Below are 18057 nucleotides of genomic sequence, written 5' to 3' on the forward strand. Positions count from 1 at the left end.
CTGCACGCAGGCCGAAAACACCTGGTTGGCCTCCGAGTGCTGATCGGAGAGCGAGTCACTCTCCCGTTATCTCCCTCTCTCTCCCTCTCTCTCTCTCTGTTTTTCTACCTTTATTCTCTCCTCTTGCATTTCGCTCTCTCTCTCTCTCTCTCTCGCCCTTCCTCTCTCCCCGTCTCTCTCTCTCTCTCTCGCTCCCTCGGAGGATGCACAAGGCATCGCACGTGTCGCCGCCTGGTAACCGCTTCCGAAATCATCGCACTCGATGACGGAACGGCGGCAGCGACGGCAGCCGCCCCCCCCACCTCCACCCCCACCCTCAAATATTTACCGACGATTACGTCGAGGCTGCCGCCCCCTCCATCCCCCCCCACCCACCTACTTTCTGCCCTCGCATTTTACCTGTACGTAACTCCGCGAGCACCTGAAACTCATTGCCTCGTCGCCATTTTGTAACTTATCATGCTTACGGTTTTATATAAGTTCATCCCGTGTAGGCGATACCTCGGAAGAGGTGAAAATTCCTATTCTAGTCGCGTCTTGAGACGTGGTCGCAATTTTGACGGGTCGTCGATCCTCGCGTTTTTTTTTTTTTTTTTTTTTTTTATTTTTAATTTTTTCATATTCATCCGAAGAGGACGTGAATTGAAAATCCGAATTCAATCGTCCTGTTACACGCCATGTTACGAATGTCAACGGTACGATATGTATTCAATTGGGAAATGGAATGAGGGGCAAATAATACAAATAGATTATAAATAATTAGGAGAAAAGCGAGCGAGGAAGAAGTCCGGAAAATTAACGTCTGATTTGTTTTAAATTTTTCATCGATAATTATTCGGATGATTGTTCAATTTACCGTTGGAGTAATTATATTTTTGTTCTTGTAAAAGATGCAACATCGGTTAGGCTTGCGATATAAAGACACGAACGATCGTTTGCGAAAAAATTATGGCGAAAATTCGTGTAACCCCGATGTGTTTGAAATGAATAAAAAATGAAGGATTTTTGAACGTCCGTTCTCTCTTCGGCGCAACGTGTTACGTACACGTACACACTTTTATACGCCGCTCTCCGCCTCTCGGTCGTTTTTACAGCCATCCCTGTGTGCTGCAGGTATACAACACACACTGTAAAAAATTTGGTGTCAAAATCAACACCATTTTAACACCACGCGTAGTCCCGAAAAGTCCACTCCGTTGGTGTGCATGCTTGGTGTTAACAGACGGTGTTAAAAGTTTGGTGTTCCGAAGTAACACCGATTGCAGTAACACCCGAAACCTGACACCTTCAGAATAACACCAGAGTATTGACGCCCAGACAATTATGACACCATAAAAATCAGCACCAAGGAATTTGAACCCTGCGAAATAACAACATCGAAATGGACACCATAAGAATCCGCACCGCTGAATAAGCACCTTGCGAATGAACACCAGCGGATTAACACCCTGGCAATAACACCAAAAAACTGACACCCAGTTGATAACACCAGAAAATTGACATCCGCAATATAGCACTATAGAACTTACACCCTGAGAACAACTCCAAAAAATTGACACCATGGTAATAACACCAGAGAATTGGCAAACCGACTATTTTTGCTTATATGAATATAGGTATATGCATATATGACACATGAGGTAGGGTTCAAAAATAAAATACAGTGATTCATAAGATAATCCAAGTCAATATATAATTTCTATTACATAGGTAAACACCTTACATGTGCTTTCAAATATATACATATATAAACTTATTTTTGCTTATACATATATAATATATATAACCACATGAACCTTAGAATAATCTTACATATTATATATTTGATATCAAAAGTACAAAACTTATTTTCTCTTTAACAACAAATTGGCTAAATAATAATTAATCATTATTGTTTGTACTTTCCGTTCTGCGGGATAGGAACTTTTCAATACCGTATGCATTTATATGAACATATGAATTGAGTGACACGAAACGGCGTAAAAACTAATAGTACAATATACATATAGATTATAATTATGATAATGATGAAAATAGTAGCATATAGGTACGTTTAAAAAATATGACATTTCGGCATTACGAACGTAATAGTTTTGTGATAACTTTGATGAAATTCATAGGCATACTTATGATCCAACAGATTGAGATCGATTAAACTATAGGTCTTTATAATTTTGGGTTCGACTACAAAAGCATGGTACTCGTCACTAAAATATTTTGTTTTACATTTGGTACAAATAACGAATGGTACATTGCGATGTACAAAGATATGAGTGATGACCTGAAATACGGGTAGATCCGTCTGTTCATCAATATGGGTTGCAATTGAAAATCCGACTTTATAAAGAAATCCAGAAACTACTTTTTTAACCACGTATATTCTATCGGATGGATTAAATTGAAAATCGCTTCTCGCTAACAAAAATTCAGATATAAAATTGTCATACCTATCAAATTTGCCTCCGCCTGTGCCAATAAAATTTCTTTCTTTTGTGTCTTAGGACAGGCATTGCGGAGGAAGATCAACTGTCCTTGCGCACTTTCCTCATTGTGAGGGTACACATTTTTGGGGGTAGAACGTTTTCTTTCTGCTCAATTTTAACTTCTTTACTTGGCACCTGACGACGTCTATTGAGGGTGCGCAGTCTCCAGGAGATGTAACCTGACCGGCCTTCAGGGTCATAGAATATTTTCTGAAATTCAAATCAGTAAATGCTAGATAGTTTTATTAACACATAAACAATTCGCTACTGTATATGATCCTGTAAAAAATATCGGGCTAAAGTTTCACTTATATATAGATAAAATATGTTAATTCAAAATTTTTTTCAAAGCCAATGCCGACTAGAATGTGGCAGTATTTTATTCCAATTTAATAATTTATTTCCAATAAATTCACCAAATGGAGATAGGTTAGTGTACATCGAGCGTTTTGGTAATTCAGTACGCGGAATGAAATGATAATGCTTGGTTGGTACTCAATTATACAAGTCAGCACCAAATGGTTTAAAATAACACCATATAGCGTTGAAAGAACCCTAGATACTATTCAAAGAACACCAAATAGTGTTAGATGAACAGAAAATAGCATTTAACGATTTATTGGAAAATATTATTTATTAACACTTACCTGTAATAATAAAATCATTCTATTCCAAGGGCTTGCCATTGGGAGTGAGCACTTTTATCCATTTAGTCTCCCCGTTGTATCGTCCCTTTCGCAACTGGAAAGATGTCCCGGTAACAATGTCACCACTATCCGGTGCATCCTGCACATTTGCTGCTTGCTGCGCACTATCAATCAACACATTTACCATTTCAGGGCCATCCATATTAAGCAAAGTCGCGGTAAAAACATTAACAAAATCTGATTCCGACATAATTAGAACCATACACGAGGCAGACAACACGTTTTACCTGAAATGCGAAGCGACTGCTTGTAAGCGCGCGTGGAGGAAACTGAGCTTCTCTGACTGCGGGCTAAGGACTTGCGGCATGTTAAAACTTGTACGCGTAAGAGCTTTCGACATCAGATTGACACCATCGGTGTCAATTCAACATTATATCGGTGTCAATGCAACACTGTGTCGGTGTACACGCAATTCTGTGACAGACTTGGATTTTGAGGTTGACACCATCGCCGTCAAACCAACACATTGTAAACAATCGACGGTGTGAACTTCTATAAAACTTCTATAGACTGCATTTCGGTTTGGAAGCAACACTATTTGGTGCTTTTTAACTTCCCGTTTCTCCATTTTCGGAGAAAAAAGGAAATTATTGTCATCACCCCGAAAATGAAAAGTTAGGTGTTCACTAAATCTTGACGTTTCAAGATCCAGAGAATCATCTCCGACCGCTTTCGGACGGACGACTGTGTGTGTGTATGTGTGTATGTATATACGTATCTGATCAATTTTTTTATCCGACGATATCTCAAAAACGAGGCACCGCATTTCAATGATTTTGGTCCCAATCGACGCGGCTTTTCAAAACTTAGAACTGATTAGATTTTTGCTTTGATCGGTTCAGTACTTTTTGAATTATTCGAACAACAAATCTCCGAAAAATAAAATAAAAATATCCTGAGAATGGATCAACGGATTTGAATGAAAATTGGTACCATGAGATTTCTGGGGTCGTTGATCACGAATATGGGATCAGATTTGCAAAATCTAAAATGGCGAATCCAATACGGTGGAATAAAATCTAAAAATATTCGGATTTTGGTAGAAATTAGTAGTCGGAGGTTTTTTGGGTCACCGATAACAAATCCAAGGTCAGAATTCCCAAATTCATAATGGTGGATCCATTATAGTGGTTCAAAATAAAAGAAAATCATATTATCTTCATGTAATATGGTATCCAAGGACTTTCGACACATCAATCACGAATCTGAATTTGTAGTTCGAAATTCGAATTGGATATTAATAATTTTTTATTCCGTCAACTTGGAACCTGCAGTGTGATAACGGGAAGATCGAGGGCTGGCTCACGGTCAGCTTGTTAAACACACGTAACTCGTCATTTTCGACACCATATAGTGCTAAATTTTGAATTAGCGAATAAATGTTGCCCATATAATATATACTAATTTATACATACATGCGTATAATCTGATATAATCTTATTGGATCAAATTCGAATTGTAATTTGTTTGTTTTTATTTAATTTTATCGTGTTAGGGCGGACTATTTTTTTCCCGAGTAATCTCGCGCACGGTGAGATATAATCACTGAATACAATTCTGAAGTTATGTGCGAAGATTTCCGACATCTAGAGAGTGAGTATACCTCGTACCACAGACGAGGCTCATTGTGACTATGAGAATTTTTATTTTGAAGATATACTAACTTCTGAAGAGGGTAAATCAACACCTTGATCATTCAAATTGCACCGAAATCTGTCTGTTTGAGTAAAAAACTGCAGATGGTGTTGATTCACGTAAGATGACATCATTTTTAATCCCAACAACATTGCCGGAGTATTTCATAAACTTTATTGGTGTTATTCGTGACACCGAAATTCCCAGCCAATAACACCGAGCTTGCTTACTAACTTCTGAAGAGGCTGAATCAATACCTTAGTCATTCAAATTGCACCAAAAGGTGTCAGTATGAGTTAAACACTGCAGATGGTGTTGATTTAGTTAAGATAACACCATTTTTAATTACAACAACATCGCCGGAGTCTTTCATACACTTTATTGGTGTTGTTTGTGACACCGATATTCCTAAACAACAACTCCGAGCTTGTTTACACCGCAAATTTTTTACAGTGCACGCTGCGCATAATCCGTCCGATGCTTGGAGAGAATCTCTTATCTGTAAGTCGGGGGTGTTGTCATGGTTACCGAACACACATACCGTGAGCCCCAGCGATGATAAGAGCCGGCTTGGCCTCCGACTGCGTGACTCTGACAATCTCACGAATCTCGTCTTCGTACGTCTACAATTGTGCAATTAAAAGCTCGATCGGAAAAAAGAAGAAACGTTGAGAAACGAAAATAACGAGAAATTGGGAAATAGACATGATTTTCCTTAAAATTTCTTCGATTTCTGCTCCATTCTCTTCACTTTCGCAACGAATTTCGTTTTCTCTTCTTTCGCGCATTTCTTAGTGTTAGTGCTACTTAAAAAATTTTGCACAAATACTGAAAAAAAGAACCGTCGTAAAACGTGGATGAGGTAGGGAAATATTTAGAGATCGCTACCAATCATTGTAATATTATGGACTTATTTTTACGTCTACACCTTACGGACTTGTATCACGTATATTAGTTTATTTTTTTCATATCGTGGTCCAATTGATCGTTGTTCAAAAGAATCAGTACTGAAAACGATACAGGGACATTTTTGGTGATGCGATAATCCTCTTTCGATAACAAAAACTGTTATCCACATTTCTCCGAGACGATTAATCTTTCGGATAAAAGACGAGAACAGCCAACTGCGAAATCGTTGGGCGCAGTTTGCTGTTGATCGGTGACCGATTAATTGGACCACGATACGAAAAAAAGGTGTAGACGTGAAAATAAATTTAAAAAAAAAAACATTACATTATTCGATAACGACCTCAAAATATTTTTCTACCTCCTCCAGGTTTTACGACAATTTTTTTTTTTTTTTTCATACTGTTTGTCACAAATGTTTCGAGTGGTACCTTAAAAAAAAAAAAGAAAAGTAAACAAGTCAACTTGACTCACCGCCATGCAGGCACTTGTGAAGAATAACGCGACGCATCGATGCGTTGCCCCAAATTTTCGAAACCCTAAATCTCGGACGCCGATCTAAAGAGCAATACCGTGTCTCTTGTATACGAAACTACGTTTCGTGATTCCGCATTTCGATGTGTTTAGGAGCTAATTGTAAGAGAGCTTCTATATATATATATATGTAATAATATATATATTAATATATATATAAAAGAGTTGGTTTTATCAGATAAACCCATCGTCAGATATTGCCTCAATTATAATTGTGATACACGCGCGATAATGTCGCGTATTATCGTTGCAGGTTACACTTACACTTGTAACAAATTCATAGCCTGAAGCTTGTCAGCCTCGGCTTCGAACAAGACGCAAACGATATGCCGCGATTCTTGTTTGTTTTTTTTTTCGTCAAAATTGCATACGGGGTAAATTTATTCGTCATCGATTAAAAATTTTCCCATTTGCTGAAATTTTGTCACTACTTTAAAGGAAAACGTGAATTTCACACAATGTCACTTCACTTTTTGCACAAGATTATTGATGTAAAATGAGGTACGTAAGTATTATCGACCAAACCGTAAAACGCGATTCTTGTATACTTCATACCCACCTTTAAGCTTTGGTTTAACTGGCGTAAGAGCGTACAAGTAATACACGTATAAAATGACGGATAAACATTTGTGCCCCAGATTATACGTGTCAACGATTCGCCCGATTCGTATCGCTTTCCCTTTTCATTTCACACCGATGCAAAAGTAATCTAATTTTTTTCAACAATACAAATCGGATCTTTCGATATACGTTTAATGAGTGAGTCGATCGGAGTCCTGATTTAAATATATCCCTTTATTATTATCGTTATAATTATTAATCTTAGTACTTATTATCGTTGTTGTTGATTAATCGATGAGCAGATTTTTCGCGCTAAAATTATTATGAAATAAACTTCTATGCATAGACTTGTTTTGATTATTACTCTCAATCAAGCTCGCGTATTAATTATCATTAATTATTATCTACATATTATGATCGCCGGTTGTTGTTATTAATATAGATTAAAAATTATATATTCCACATGTACTTCTGCATAATTGTACACATTATGTATAATATATTCTCACAGTATAAACTAACGTACGATAATAGCAAATATAGTAAAGACACGCGTATATACATATATACGTGTGTGTACGCATGTATCTGTGTATGTATTTTCCTGTAACAATTATAGTCTATTGTCAAGTTATCTACAGCATCGTACGTACATACACCTAAACACACACATACACATGCATGATAATTTGTTTGGAATAGCGTCTTAAATTTGGTATACTTATGATATTCGCTTGGGTATTTATTTACTATCTTAAAATCCTTTCATTTGTTATCGCCGTCGTCATTTCACCTTTGATTTTACACTCGCGCCGTTATTTTTTAATTTTTTTTATTTTTTTATTTTGATTATTATCGTTATTATCATGTAGATGATCCTTTTCAATTTCAATTTTATTCAACTTTTTCACTTCAACAAGAACATTATTATTATACGACAGCGATTTATTTGTTTATTCGTTGTTATTATTAATATTATTATTATTGTTGTTGTTGATATTATTATTATTATTATTATTATTATCATTATTATCATTATTATCATTATTATCATTATTGGCAATAAAAATTGTCTTTGGTAAAAATTGTGGAACAGCAAATTTCGCATTATATAACCAGTATTACTATTGATATTATCATGATTTTTACTATCGTGATTGGATTGTCGTTGTCGATAACATTATTGATTCTAAAATTAAATTATTTATTGTGGCAAGTTCATCAGCGGAGGATACTTAATTGCGATATAAAGTAATAGGTATTTATAATTGTGTAAGTATAAATTATACCTACATAATAGCAATATGTGCATCCGAATTTACCTAACGATAATAATCAGTATTATTTTTTTATTGACTTATGATAAAGGATGAAATTACCACAATTTCGCGAACAGCCCTGTTTTCAGCGTAATAACGGTGATAACAATTACAAATAATGAAATAGAGTTGATAAGAAATCGCAAGGCGTTTCCGAAAAAGAATTTGAAACCTGTCTTCGTGCTGCCGCGAAGAGTAAAAAACTAAAAAGCTTGGATTTCGCGCTGCTGCGTGACGAGAATATTATACAAATTTTCAACGTATAAAAAGAAAATAAAACAATTTGATTAACACGTAGAATTCCGATGACTAATTGATTCGTTTAAGTCCATGAATATTTCTTCAATTGCCACCCTTTCTTTTCTCACTCCTCAATATTGTCACCGTTCTTACCGTCACTAATTTTATATTGTGTGGTATATGTATGGTTGAAAACAAATTTATACTTATCTATCTATCTATCTATCTATCTACATATTAAATAACGTAATTTGTAACAAATTATCACTGTCCATTGCAGCCCGCGTAGTTCATTGTCACGACATTGTCATTGAAACGTTATGTTGCGCTGCACGTTGCGCGGATTCAATTTGCATCTCGGAATGTTTACCCTCCTTCCGTTTATTAACCTTGTCTCTTCGTATTCTTCGAAATATCAAAACTTTCAAAATTTTTCCCTCACCTGATATTATTTCTATTTATTTTTCTTTTACTTTCTTTTCGCCATTAAGGTCCGAGAGACGCGATTATCGTTGGGAAAATATTAAAAAAAAATAAAACAAAACCGCAAGGTAGATAATAAATTTTACACGAAATTACGAATATCCGACAAACTTTTTCCTCTCCTCGTTTATGAATATCGCAGTTACACCCAAACTTCTCAAAACCGTCACTGGCTCGTCAATATAATATCCTTTGGCGATTCTAACAATCAAGTCAACACGAACGCAAAAACTCAGACTTACAATTATGATTCGAGCACATACACATCGTACCGCACGAAACTAGTACATATTACTTCAAGCTTTCAGCGACGACCAAACATCCGGTCCGATCGATGCGTCGTATTTCACACGCGCGAGAGTGTGTTCGTTATATTATTCTACCTACTTATATCATATTTATATCCACATACATATATATATATACATACACAAACGTATATATTTGATCGCGACGATCATCGTAAAATGGATATTAAAGATTATCGATAACGTTATACAGCCATTTACGGTAATAACGGCAATAACAATAATAATAGTAACACAGCAAACAGGCAAAAATATACAACGCGATGTAAGATTTAGAGGAAAAAAGAGCCGAAAACTTTTTCCACCCTCATTACTTTGTTTCAGATAATAATTTTCATCGAGTTTAAATATCCCGTTATTGAAATTATCATCATCATCATCATCATCATTATTATCATTATTATCATTATCGTATCACGATTGTCGTTGTTGTTACCGTATCGTCGTGGAATATCGTAGTCCCAACAATCGCTGGTAGATAGCACCTGCTGACAATCACGTCTGAGATCCATCCAAGTCTGCTTAACACAGCATCTGGTAGAAGAATTTAAATCCCCGGTAAAGTCGAATTTATCTCTCATCACCTGGAGCTGTCCAATTCGCATTTCGTTGAATCTCATCTTCGATTTCGGGGCTTTTTCTTTTCTCTTTCTTCTCGTCTCGTTCAGCGAATGTGATACGTACATAGACATATATTTATGCAAGATAAAGAATATCGAGAGGGAAATAAATATACGGTACATTTGTACATCTGTGAAACTCGGTGAAATTGAGAAGAAAAAAAAAATTGATGGGAAGATAGATGCTGTGTGGAGAATTTTGTCAAAAGACGAGAAATGAAGAAAGGAATAAAATAAAAAAAAAAAAAAGAACAAAAAACGCAAATTTTAGTGTCCTTTGATAATTTCCCACATCCTTTGTACAACGTATTTCAGCTTGGGCGTCGCGTAGCGTGTCCCAGCGCAGTCAATCCTCGCCTCGTCGATGTATCGTAAATCATTTTCCTTCGATCCTTGCCGTGTTTTTTTCTCTTTTTAGCCTCTCATTGTCCGTTCACCCTTCGTCAATTTCCTTAAAAAAAGATAATTTTACAGACAGACGACGCAGGATGATCGGATACGTCGGGCACGTCGTAAACCAAGTTTCCAATAATCCGAGTTACGAATCACCTCTCGACCGTCGGCTGGATTATGACGATATTGACACGACGGTCGGTCGATCGAGATGACCGTTGTCGATGATTATCTTGGGATTTCCGGATCCGGGGGACACGCTGCCACCCCCCACGGTCACGATGTGGGGCGAGGATAGCTGGTGGTGGTCCGGCGAATGCCCGGCCGAAACGAGGACCGGGGAACGCGTCGCGCAAGGAGACGAAGGACACTCGACCTTCGGGGAGTGCGTCTCCATCATTTGCTGCTGCTGCTGCTGCTGTTGCTGTTGCTGTTGCTGCTGTTGTTCCTGGTGCTGGTGCTGGGAGGCGATCATGTCGTAGTAGAGGGTGTTCGTGACGTTGCCAGGGTGGTAGGAGGTTATTCTACCCGATGATTGGGAACCCCCGTACAAGGTGGCCGTGTAAGGCAGCTGAGCTACCCCGGAATGCGCCATTCTTAAGTCACCGTACGAGCCGTCTGAAATTTGAAGAAATTTCTTATGACCAACAATTTGTCGAGGAACGATGCAAAATCTGTACAGGAAAACGACCACAGTCGGGTGGCTTGCGATTGTAAGACGGTTGACGTTATATCGAACCTTCGAGTCACGCGTTAAACAGGTTTGTAAAAATATATTATTTTCTTGTTTTTTTTTCAGCTGCATGGGATGTTTTTGTGAATATTATGTTTTCGAGTGTGCCGAATCCGAAAGTTACTTTCATTTTCCTCCATCGCGTACGGTATGTTGTTGCAAAATCCACGATGCTTGCATAAAAAAAAAGGCTCAACAATAACGAAAAACACTACCATTTTATCGCAATGAATTTGACGATATTTCTCACAAAATTAAACAAACAATTTCTTTACGAAATGTACTTAACATTCCGGGTTCATTCCTTTTGCCTGTGAGAGCTTTTCTTTTTCTCTTTGATACACCTCCAAACACGCTTCCGGCTTTCCATTTTCTGCTTTCCTGTTTGTATTTATTCTCGAGTATCATTCACTCACATATCAAATGGAAGCCAAAAATCACTTTTCATAAAACTTCAATAATCAAGAATAAGATACCAGATTTTGAGTTAAACGGGAGTTTCGCTCCGAATGAAACTGTAAACGCGAGTTGAAAAAAAAACCTGAGATGCTGGGACAATCGTGAATTCTCAAAATCTGATTCCGGATTCGCAATCAACGAGTCAAAAACCACGAAATGCCATCTCGTTACAATAACGCGTGACTCAATTGGTTGACAAATTTTCGTACAAGATCCGGTCTCGAAAGCATCGACAAATAAACAATTGACCGTGTAAAATTCGTTGGAAAAAATTCAAATTACCCGGTTCAAGCTTGATGCGTGCAGCTTCGTTGTTGTTGTTGTTGTTGTTGTTGTTGTTGTTGTTATTGTTGGCGGCGGCGGCGGCGGCGGCGGCGGCGGTACCGGAGACCAAGGAGGTGTCGGATTGCTTGTTCCCGCCCTTGGGTTTTCGCTTTCGCGTCTGGATACTGTCCTTCTTCATGGTTTGGGGTCTATTTACGCTGTGCAACTTGTAGTAAAGACCGCACGCGTTGCAAACTGGTTCGCCCACCGCGTTTCGACGCCACAATGACGTTGTGCTCGTGCTACAATTGCTGCACGACAATCCCACGCGTCTCGAGGCATGCTGCGGATGTGTTTTTAAAAAATTTATAAGCCAAACTGTACAAAAATCACAACCTTACGTCGAATGTAATATTCCAATCTATACGCACCCTCGATTTTTCCCTTACCGAAATACCGGAAGAAAAAGAATTTCTTTCACGTACGTCGCGCTGTTTCGTTTCAATTTTTGTCATTTTCAAATAGATTTTAAGAAATTTCCGGTCCTTGTGCTTCGTTTTTACTTTTTTTTTTTTCTTTCTTATTTTGTTCCACGGGCGTTCACCGGTATTTCGGTAAAATCGAGGCTTTTTTCAATTATACCATCATTATTATTATTATACACCGTGAAAGAGGCGATCAGATGGAGAAAATGGTTTATGCACAGAAAACGAAAATATCAAAGTTTCGCTGGATGAATGGATTGGTTTTTTTTTTTTTTTCAAACGAACACAGAGACGTAAAATTTGTGGAAGTTCCAAAAGTTTGTGGAAGAAAACAAAGCGGAATTGAAGGGGCGGGGGGGACAAAACGTGAACAAACAACGTAGAGAGGGAAAAAATTTTGATTGTCGGGTGCGAGGATTAAACAATATAATAATAATAGTGATAATGATAATAATGATAGTAATAATAATAATAACAACAACAATAACAACAACAACACCGATAATAATAATAATATAGTATTCAGTTTATAAACTGATTGAGGAAAATTGCCATCCGTCACGAAGTCACATAGCCCGCCTGTAAAATGTATAATTTAATATTATACATACACATACACACATATTATTCATCTACGGCGATATGTAGATATTCATATGAAATATAAATTAAAACGACATAAAACAGTAGGACACCATTAACAATAATGTAACATCAACAACAACAAGAACAACCACAATAACAACGACGACAACAACAACAACAACAACAAAAACAACAACAGAAACAACAATTACAGAATTAACAAGGACAATAATGTCGGCATTGATCGATAATTGAGTAACCAAGTAATCGAGTAATCAATTAATCAACGGTGCAGTGATTTCGTGACGGTGAGGCGGTTACCATGGGTATAGTGGCACCTCAAGCTACCATTAAATATACACACACATATACGTATCTACGTACATGCGTATACGTTAATATGTATATATATATATATATATATATACATACATATACATACATACATATGCATAGAAAACATAACATCAGACAGCGAAAAAATACTACTTGCGATATTTAACATGTATAATGTTTTTGTTTTTTTCTTTTCGAACAAAAAAAAAAAAAAGAAGGAAAGAGAAGAAAGAAGAATGTACAGGTAATCGGACTAATTTAAGAAAAAGGTAATTTCTTCACACAGAGAAATCGGTTTCGTTCACACGTTCGCGTAATATATAATATTTAATATAACATTACAATGGTGAGAAATAATTGAACGGAATTTTTTTTTTTTTTTTCGTTTTGATATTTCTCTCTCTTGTTTCCATTTACACGAAGTGTGAACGCAGCCTAGGTTTGGGACCGTAAAACGTGGATAAGAACTTTTCCCGTTCACCGTCAAGTTTTTTCCGGCACTCGATTTTCATCTTTGGACCGATTGAGAACGGGACAGGTCTTTGCGAGAAGAGATGACCGATGACGATGACGAGGACGGATGGAAACGTGGGAGGATGAAAACGATCTGTATGTCTTTTCTATGCATTAATGAGAGAAAGAGGAAGTGGAAGATGAAGGACGGGGAGATGGAGATGGAGATGGAGGTATATAGAGAGGTAGAGAGTGAGAGCGAGTGAGAAGAGTGCGAGAGAACGTTGATTGGGGGAGTGACACCTACCAAACGACGGCTTGATTTCTCCTCGTGGATGCGAGGGGTGCTACTATACCCACAGAAGTTTTTGTAGAAAACGCCCTGGTCCGCCACTGAAACAGACAGGAGTCGAGATGTTAGGGTTGTCTGTGGGGCTCGTCTCGTGGTTTCGGAAATTCGTCAGTTTTAACAATCGGCTACTATCGCAACAACACCCTGCGCCACCGATTACTCCCTTTCGCCTTTTACCTACCAAACAACAATTACCGTCGACAATGTCCCCGCTCGCATCGCGTCGGTCGGGCTGCAGGTTATAATAATAACAACAACAACAACAGTACAAGGGGGCTGGGAAGGAGAAGGGGGTGGTGGTGGCGGTGGTGGGGACGGCAAAAGAAGAAGAAGAAGAAGAAGAAGAAGAAGAAGAAGAAAAAGAAGAAGACCGATCACGGGATGTTTACAAATGGAAGCAACACCACGGGCAGATTTCCACAAGGAACTTGATTTTCCTTCCTCGTTGAAGGTGAAAGCAAAAAAAAAAAAAAAATAAAAAAAAAAAAAAATAATATGACGTACTAATTATTTATTTTTTTATCTTTACGTCGCGGGGGATCTTTTTTCGACGTGTGTTTTTGTTTTTTCTAGTCCCGCAGTCTTACCAGGCGGCGTGGCTGCTTCACCAGGGGACGATTCATCCCGTTCATCTTGTGGTAAAGGCCGCAAGCGTTGCAGAGGTAATGTCCGGTCCCGTCTCTCCGCCAAAGCGGTGTCGATATTGCACCGCAGTTGACGCATTCTCTACCCTCCGAGAAGTACTCAGCGTCGATGTTTTGCACTGAAGTTTTCCGTTTAGGGTGTTGGCCAAATGCTTTCTTTTTTTTTTTTTTTACTTATTTATTTTTTTTTTTTTTTTCTTTTCTGGTTTGTTTGTTTGACGGCACATTTCGACTCACAACTAATCATTAAGTGAGTCACTTCAGATGAGGTATATAATCCCGCAAACAGGCAATCAATCAATCACGCATCTACCAAATCTGACAACTGTGCGCAGTTTTTGACTTATCGATAACGTCTGTTCAAAATTCAAAATTCACGCGTCGCTTAAGGGTGGGGGGAGGATACTCGTACGCGCCATACCGCCATTCTGTCATTAATTTCAATGAGAAAAAAAACTCGAAAATGTTCTTGAAACTATTAACAATAAAGTCCTCAAACACAAATTGCTCCAAGCATTTTGATTTACTTTAAAAAAAAAAAATCCTAATAATAGATATGATTTTGGATCGTCCAAGCTGTACCCCCCCTCCTTTAATGAAAGGTTAAATTAATATCGAGTCGTTACTTTGCAGCGAGTATTCGAACGGAGTTCTCGTCACAGCGGGACAAAAATTGGGAATTCAAAGCTCGAAGCAAGACGTTATCGAAGATCTTGTATCGTATTGTACAGTACGACACAAGGCAGAGCGGGTAAAGCCGTTTATCTGGACTGACCTGTTTCGTTTTGTCCTTTCGTTTTGTTAATTTTTCCCCTCCGTTTCACGTCGTCTCTTCGCTTCGTGTATCGTAATCAGTAGTATATTCACTTGGTTCACAAACTAATTTCACACACGTTCGTCCCGCTGTGACCCAGAACTCGAAATGTCGAAATATTCACCTACCTAATGATCATTCGATACAGGCAATTTAACCGCGTGGCCTCGGGGCGCGGTATTAAAATCCTCAATCAAGTTTTCCGAATTCAGATCGTGGCCTCTCTAATAACGTATCGTTATAACGACTGCAGTCCGGGAATTGAATTATTGATGTCGCGGTCGAACCTAACCGGGTTACTTACCCACGACCAGCATTTGAAAAACCCCAAAATCGAACACCTCGTTTCTAATCTTGTTGCACCGCAGTACCGATTCACACGAGGCTGAAGCCAGCAGCCAAAAGTTCTAATTCTCGCTCGGATTTTGTAAAGGAACTTGAGGTCCCGATACTTTTATAGAATTACGAGGATAAACGTCGACTGCATTTTTCCAATTCCAAAAGGTTCGAAAGGTTTGGCTGCTAATTTTGCAATTCGCCAAAAGTCCGTATGACGATTTACGCAACTGATCTTTCGATCTTTGGATTACCGAACCGTTCGGAATGACGTTTTAGAAAATTAAGAAAATCAAAAATATTAAAAAATGCAAATCATCGGCTCGGCGTCGATTCACGGCGCAGGTGTACCACAAGAACGATGCATGAGGGCGCCGTGAAAATATATTTGACGAACCGGTTTAAATGCGCGTTCGTACGTGGGGTGAATAATACGCTCGAAGAACTACGGGGGAGAAGAGCCGCAGGAAATGCAGGAAAGGATGGCGGCCAACGCAACGCGGGCCTCTTATCGGAGCTTCCGGAGCTGCGGCGATAGCGCCTGTGATTATAAATATCTTATGCACGCGGTCTGCGCTTCACATACAAATTCGTTCGAACGACATGGCGGTCATGGGGGCTCGACGTTCAGCGTCAAGAGACGCTTTTCCACTTTACCGGCTTAGGAGGTGTGTTGAAAAAATTTAAATTTTGCAATATCGCGTATTGCGTTGGTCTTGCGTTGGTAAGCTTGTCTGAAAAGTATTTGTATCGCGTTAGTAACGTTGGATATTTAGTCTATTGTCAGCTGTCAAAAAAAGTTACTCGCGTTTTGTTAGGATCGTCGATTTTGGAAATGAATCAGAGAATTTTTACTAAATATTGTTATAAGCGTTTCATCGCTTGTTTGTGATTTTTATAGCAAAAACAACACTGTACGCATAGGGACAGTAAATAACGGTTTACTCGGTATTTGTGAAACGATTATAACAACTAATGGCGCAACAATTAACTTGAACTTTTCTTAAACCAGGAGGAGGCATTTGTTTGCTACAAATGTTTGTTTCTTCGGAACCGGACGACTCGGAACAAGCCGTAAGAAGGAAATAAAGCTCTTGAACGGTCGAATCAAAGCCCGCTTTAAACCTCCTTCGAGTTTGTCTCAAGTTCGTTAAATGTAAGCCGATATTGGTGGCTGGGACAAGGATGAGTAGAGGAGTTCACAGACTATCTAAGACGACATTGGCGAGCGCCAGTGACAAGCGAGATGCTCTGGTGGATGTCGCAGGAGGGTGAAGGGAGTTTGGAATCGGATCCGGGTATATTTGCACTCTAAACGATGCTGATACTCAAGAAGAAGAAGAAGACGAGGAGGGGGAGGATGAGGAGGATGAGGACCTCGACCCTCCACCGGGTCGTCGGGCAGTTCGCCTCAGGTTTCCGGAGCTCGACTCCATCGTGGGACGCCAATCGCGGCTCCTCGACGAGCTACCGTCTTCTCCTTGCGTCAACCGCCACGTGAATTTCACCGCGCAATTAGACCGCGGTCTTGGTTGAGGAATTCGCTTGGTGGCACGGTAGCAGCGAGACACTGGAACACTCCTCGTCGTCTTCCCATCATCGCATGAGAGTGCGAAGATGATCGGTTTGAGGACGAGGAGCCTGATCTTCGTTCGCACTTTCCTCGTGGAAGTTTAATGTTTCCATGGGATTTTTAAAGCGGGATTCAACCCTTTCTGTCACGCGATTCAATTCAATTTCCAAGCCTTTTTATTATACGTTTATTATCAAGTTTCTCCCCTAGCGAATTACATTCACGAGAATAATGTATTGTTTTGCGTATATCTATTTATACCAATGATAAACAATTCTGGACTGACAAGAAATCCTAATCATTCCAAAGTTTCAAAGTATTTTTTCCCCCGAAAATGCAAAAAAAAAAAAAAGAAGAAGGGATCCACTACAGTGGCTTCTGTGGCTTAAAAGGGTTAATCGAGACTCGCAGCTCATTGTGCGATGTTGCTGCTGCTTCTCAAAAAGGCCCGGCAAAGTCTCGACTTTATTCATAGCAGCACTTGTGTTTCGAGTCAATTAAAATTAAGAAGAAGAAGAAGAAGAAGAGAGGAGCGAGTTGTACGAAAAAAAAAGAACGAGTATGTTTAAAAAATCCACTCGAGCATTCGTATATATATATACATAATTATATATATATATACATACATAAAGCACCGGTGCTTCGCCCTCATGGGAAAACTCTGGCGCAGGTCTGTTTTGTTACATTACCCTCTCGGAAAATACACACGTAGGTGTTTGATGTGCGCGAAGTATCAAGTATTATACGTACATAAAGCTTGCGCTCGAGTCCCAGTAAAAGCGAGGACTCGACATTTTTTTTTTTTTTTTTCTTTATGATTTGAAAATATATAAA

General features: G+C 38.7%; 1 protein-coding gene across 1 annotated transcript in view; it reads right to left on the bottom strand.

The window, feature by feature from the left end:
* Window positions 1-7160: 7160 nt before the first annotated feature.
* LOC107222964 (box A-binding factor) overlaps window positions 7161-18057 on the bottom strand; it is a 60075-nt gene continuing 49178 nt past the window's right edge. The window contains exons 6-8 of the mRNA XM_046734762.1: window positions 14444-14619; window positions 11664-11988; window positions 7161-10807 (exon numbers count right to left, since the gene is read on the bottom strand). Of these exons, the coding sequence (XP_046590718.1) occupies window positions 10365-10807; window positions 11664-11988; window positions 14444-14619 (944 nt within the window). The 3' untranslated portion in view covers window positions 7161-10364. The remainder of the gene's footprint in view (window positions 10808-11663; window positions 11989-14443; window positions 14620-18057) is intronic.

The sequence above is a fragment of the Neodiprion lecontei genome, chromosome 3, assembly GCF_021901455.1.
Source record: "Neodiprion lecontei isolate iyNeoLeco1 chromosome 3, iyNeoLeco1.1, whole genome shotgun sequence".
In the NCBI taxonomy this organism is placed as follows: Eukaryota; Metazoa; Arthropoda; class Insecta; order Hymenoptera; family Diprionidae; genus Neodiprion; species Neodiprion lecontei.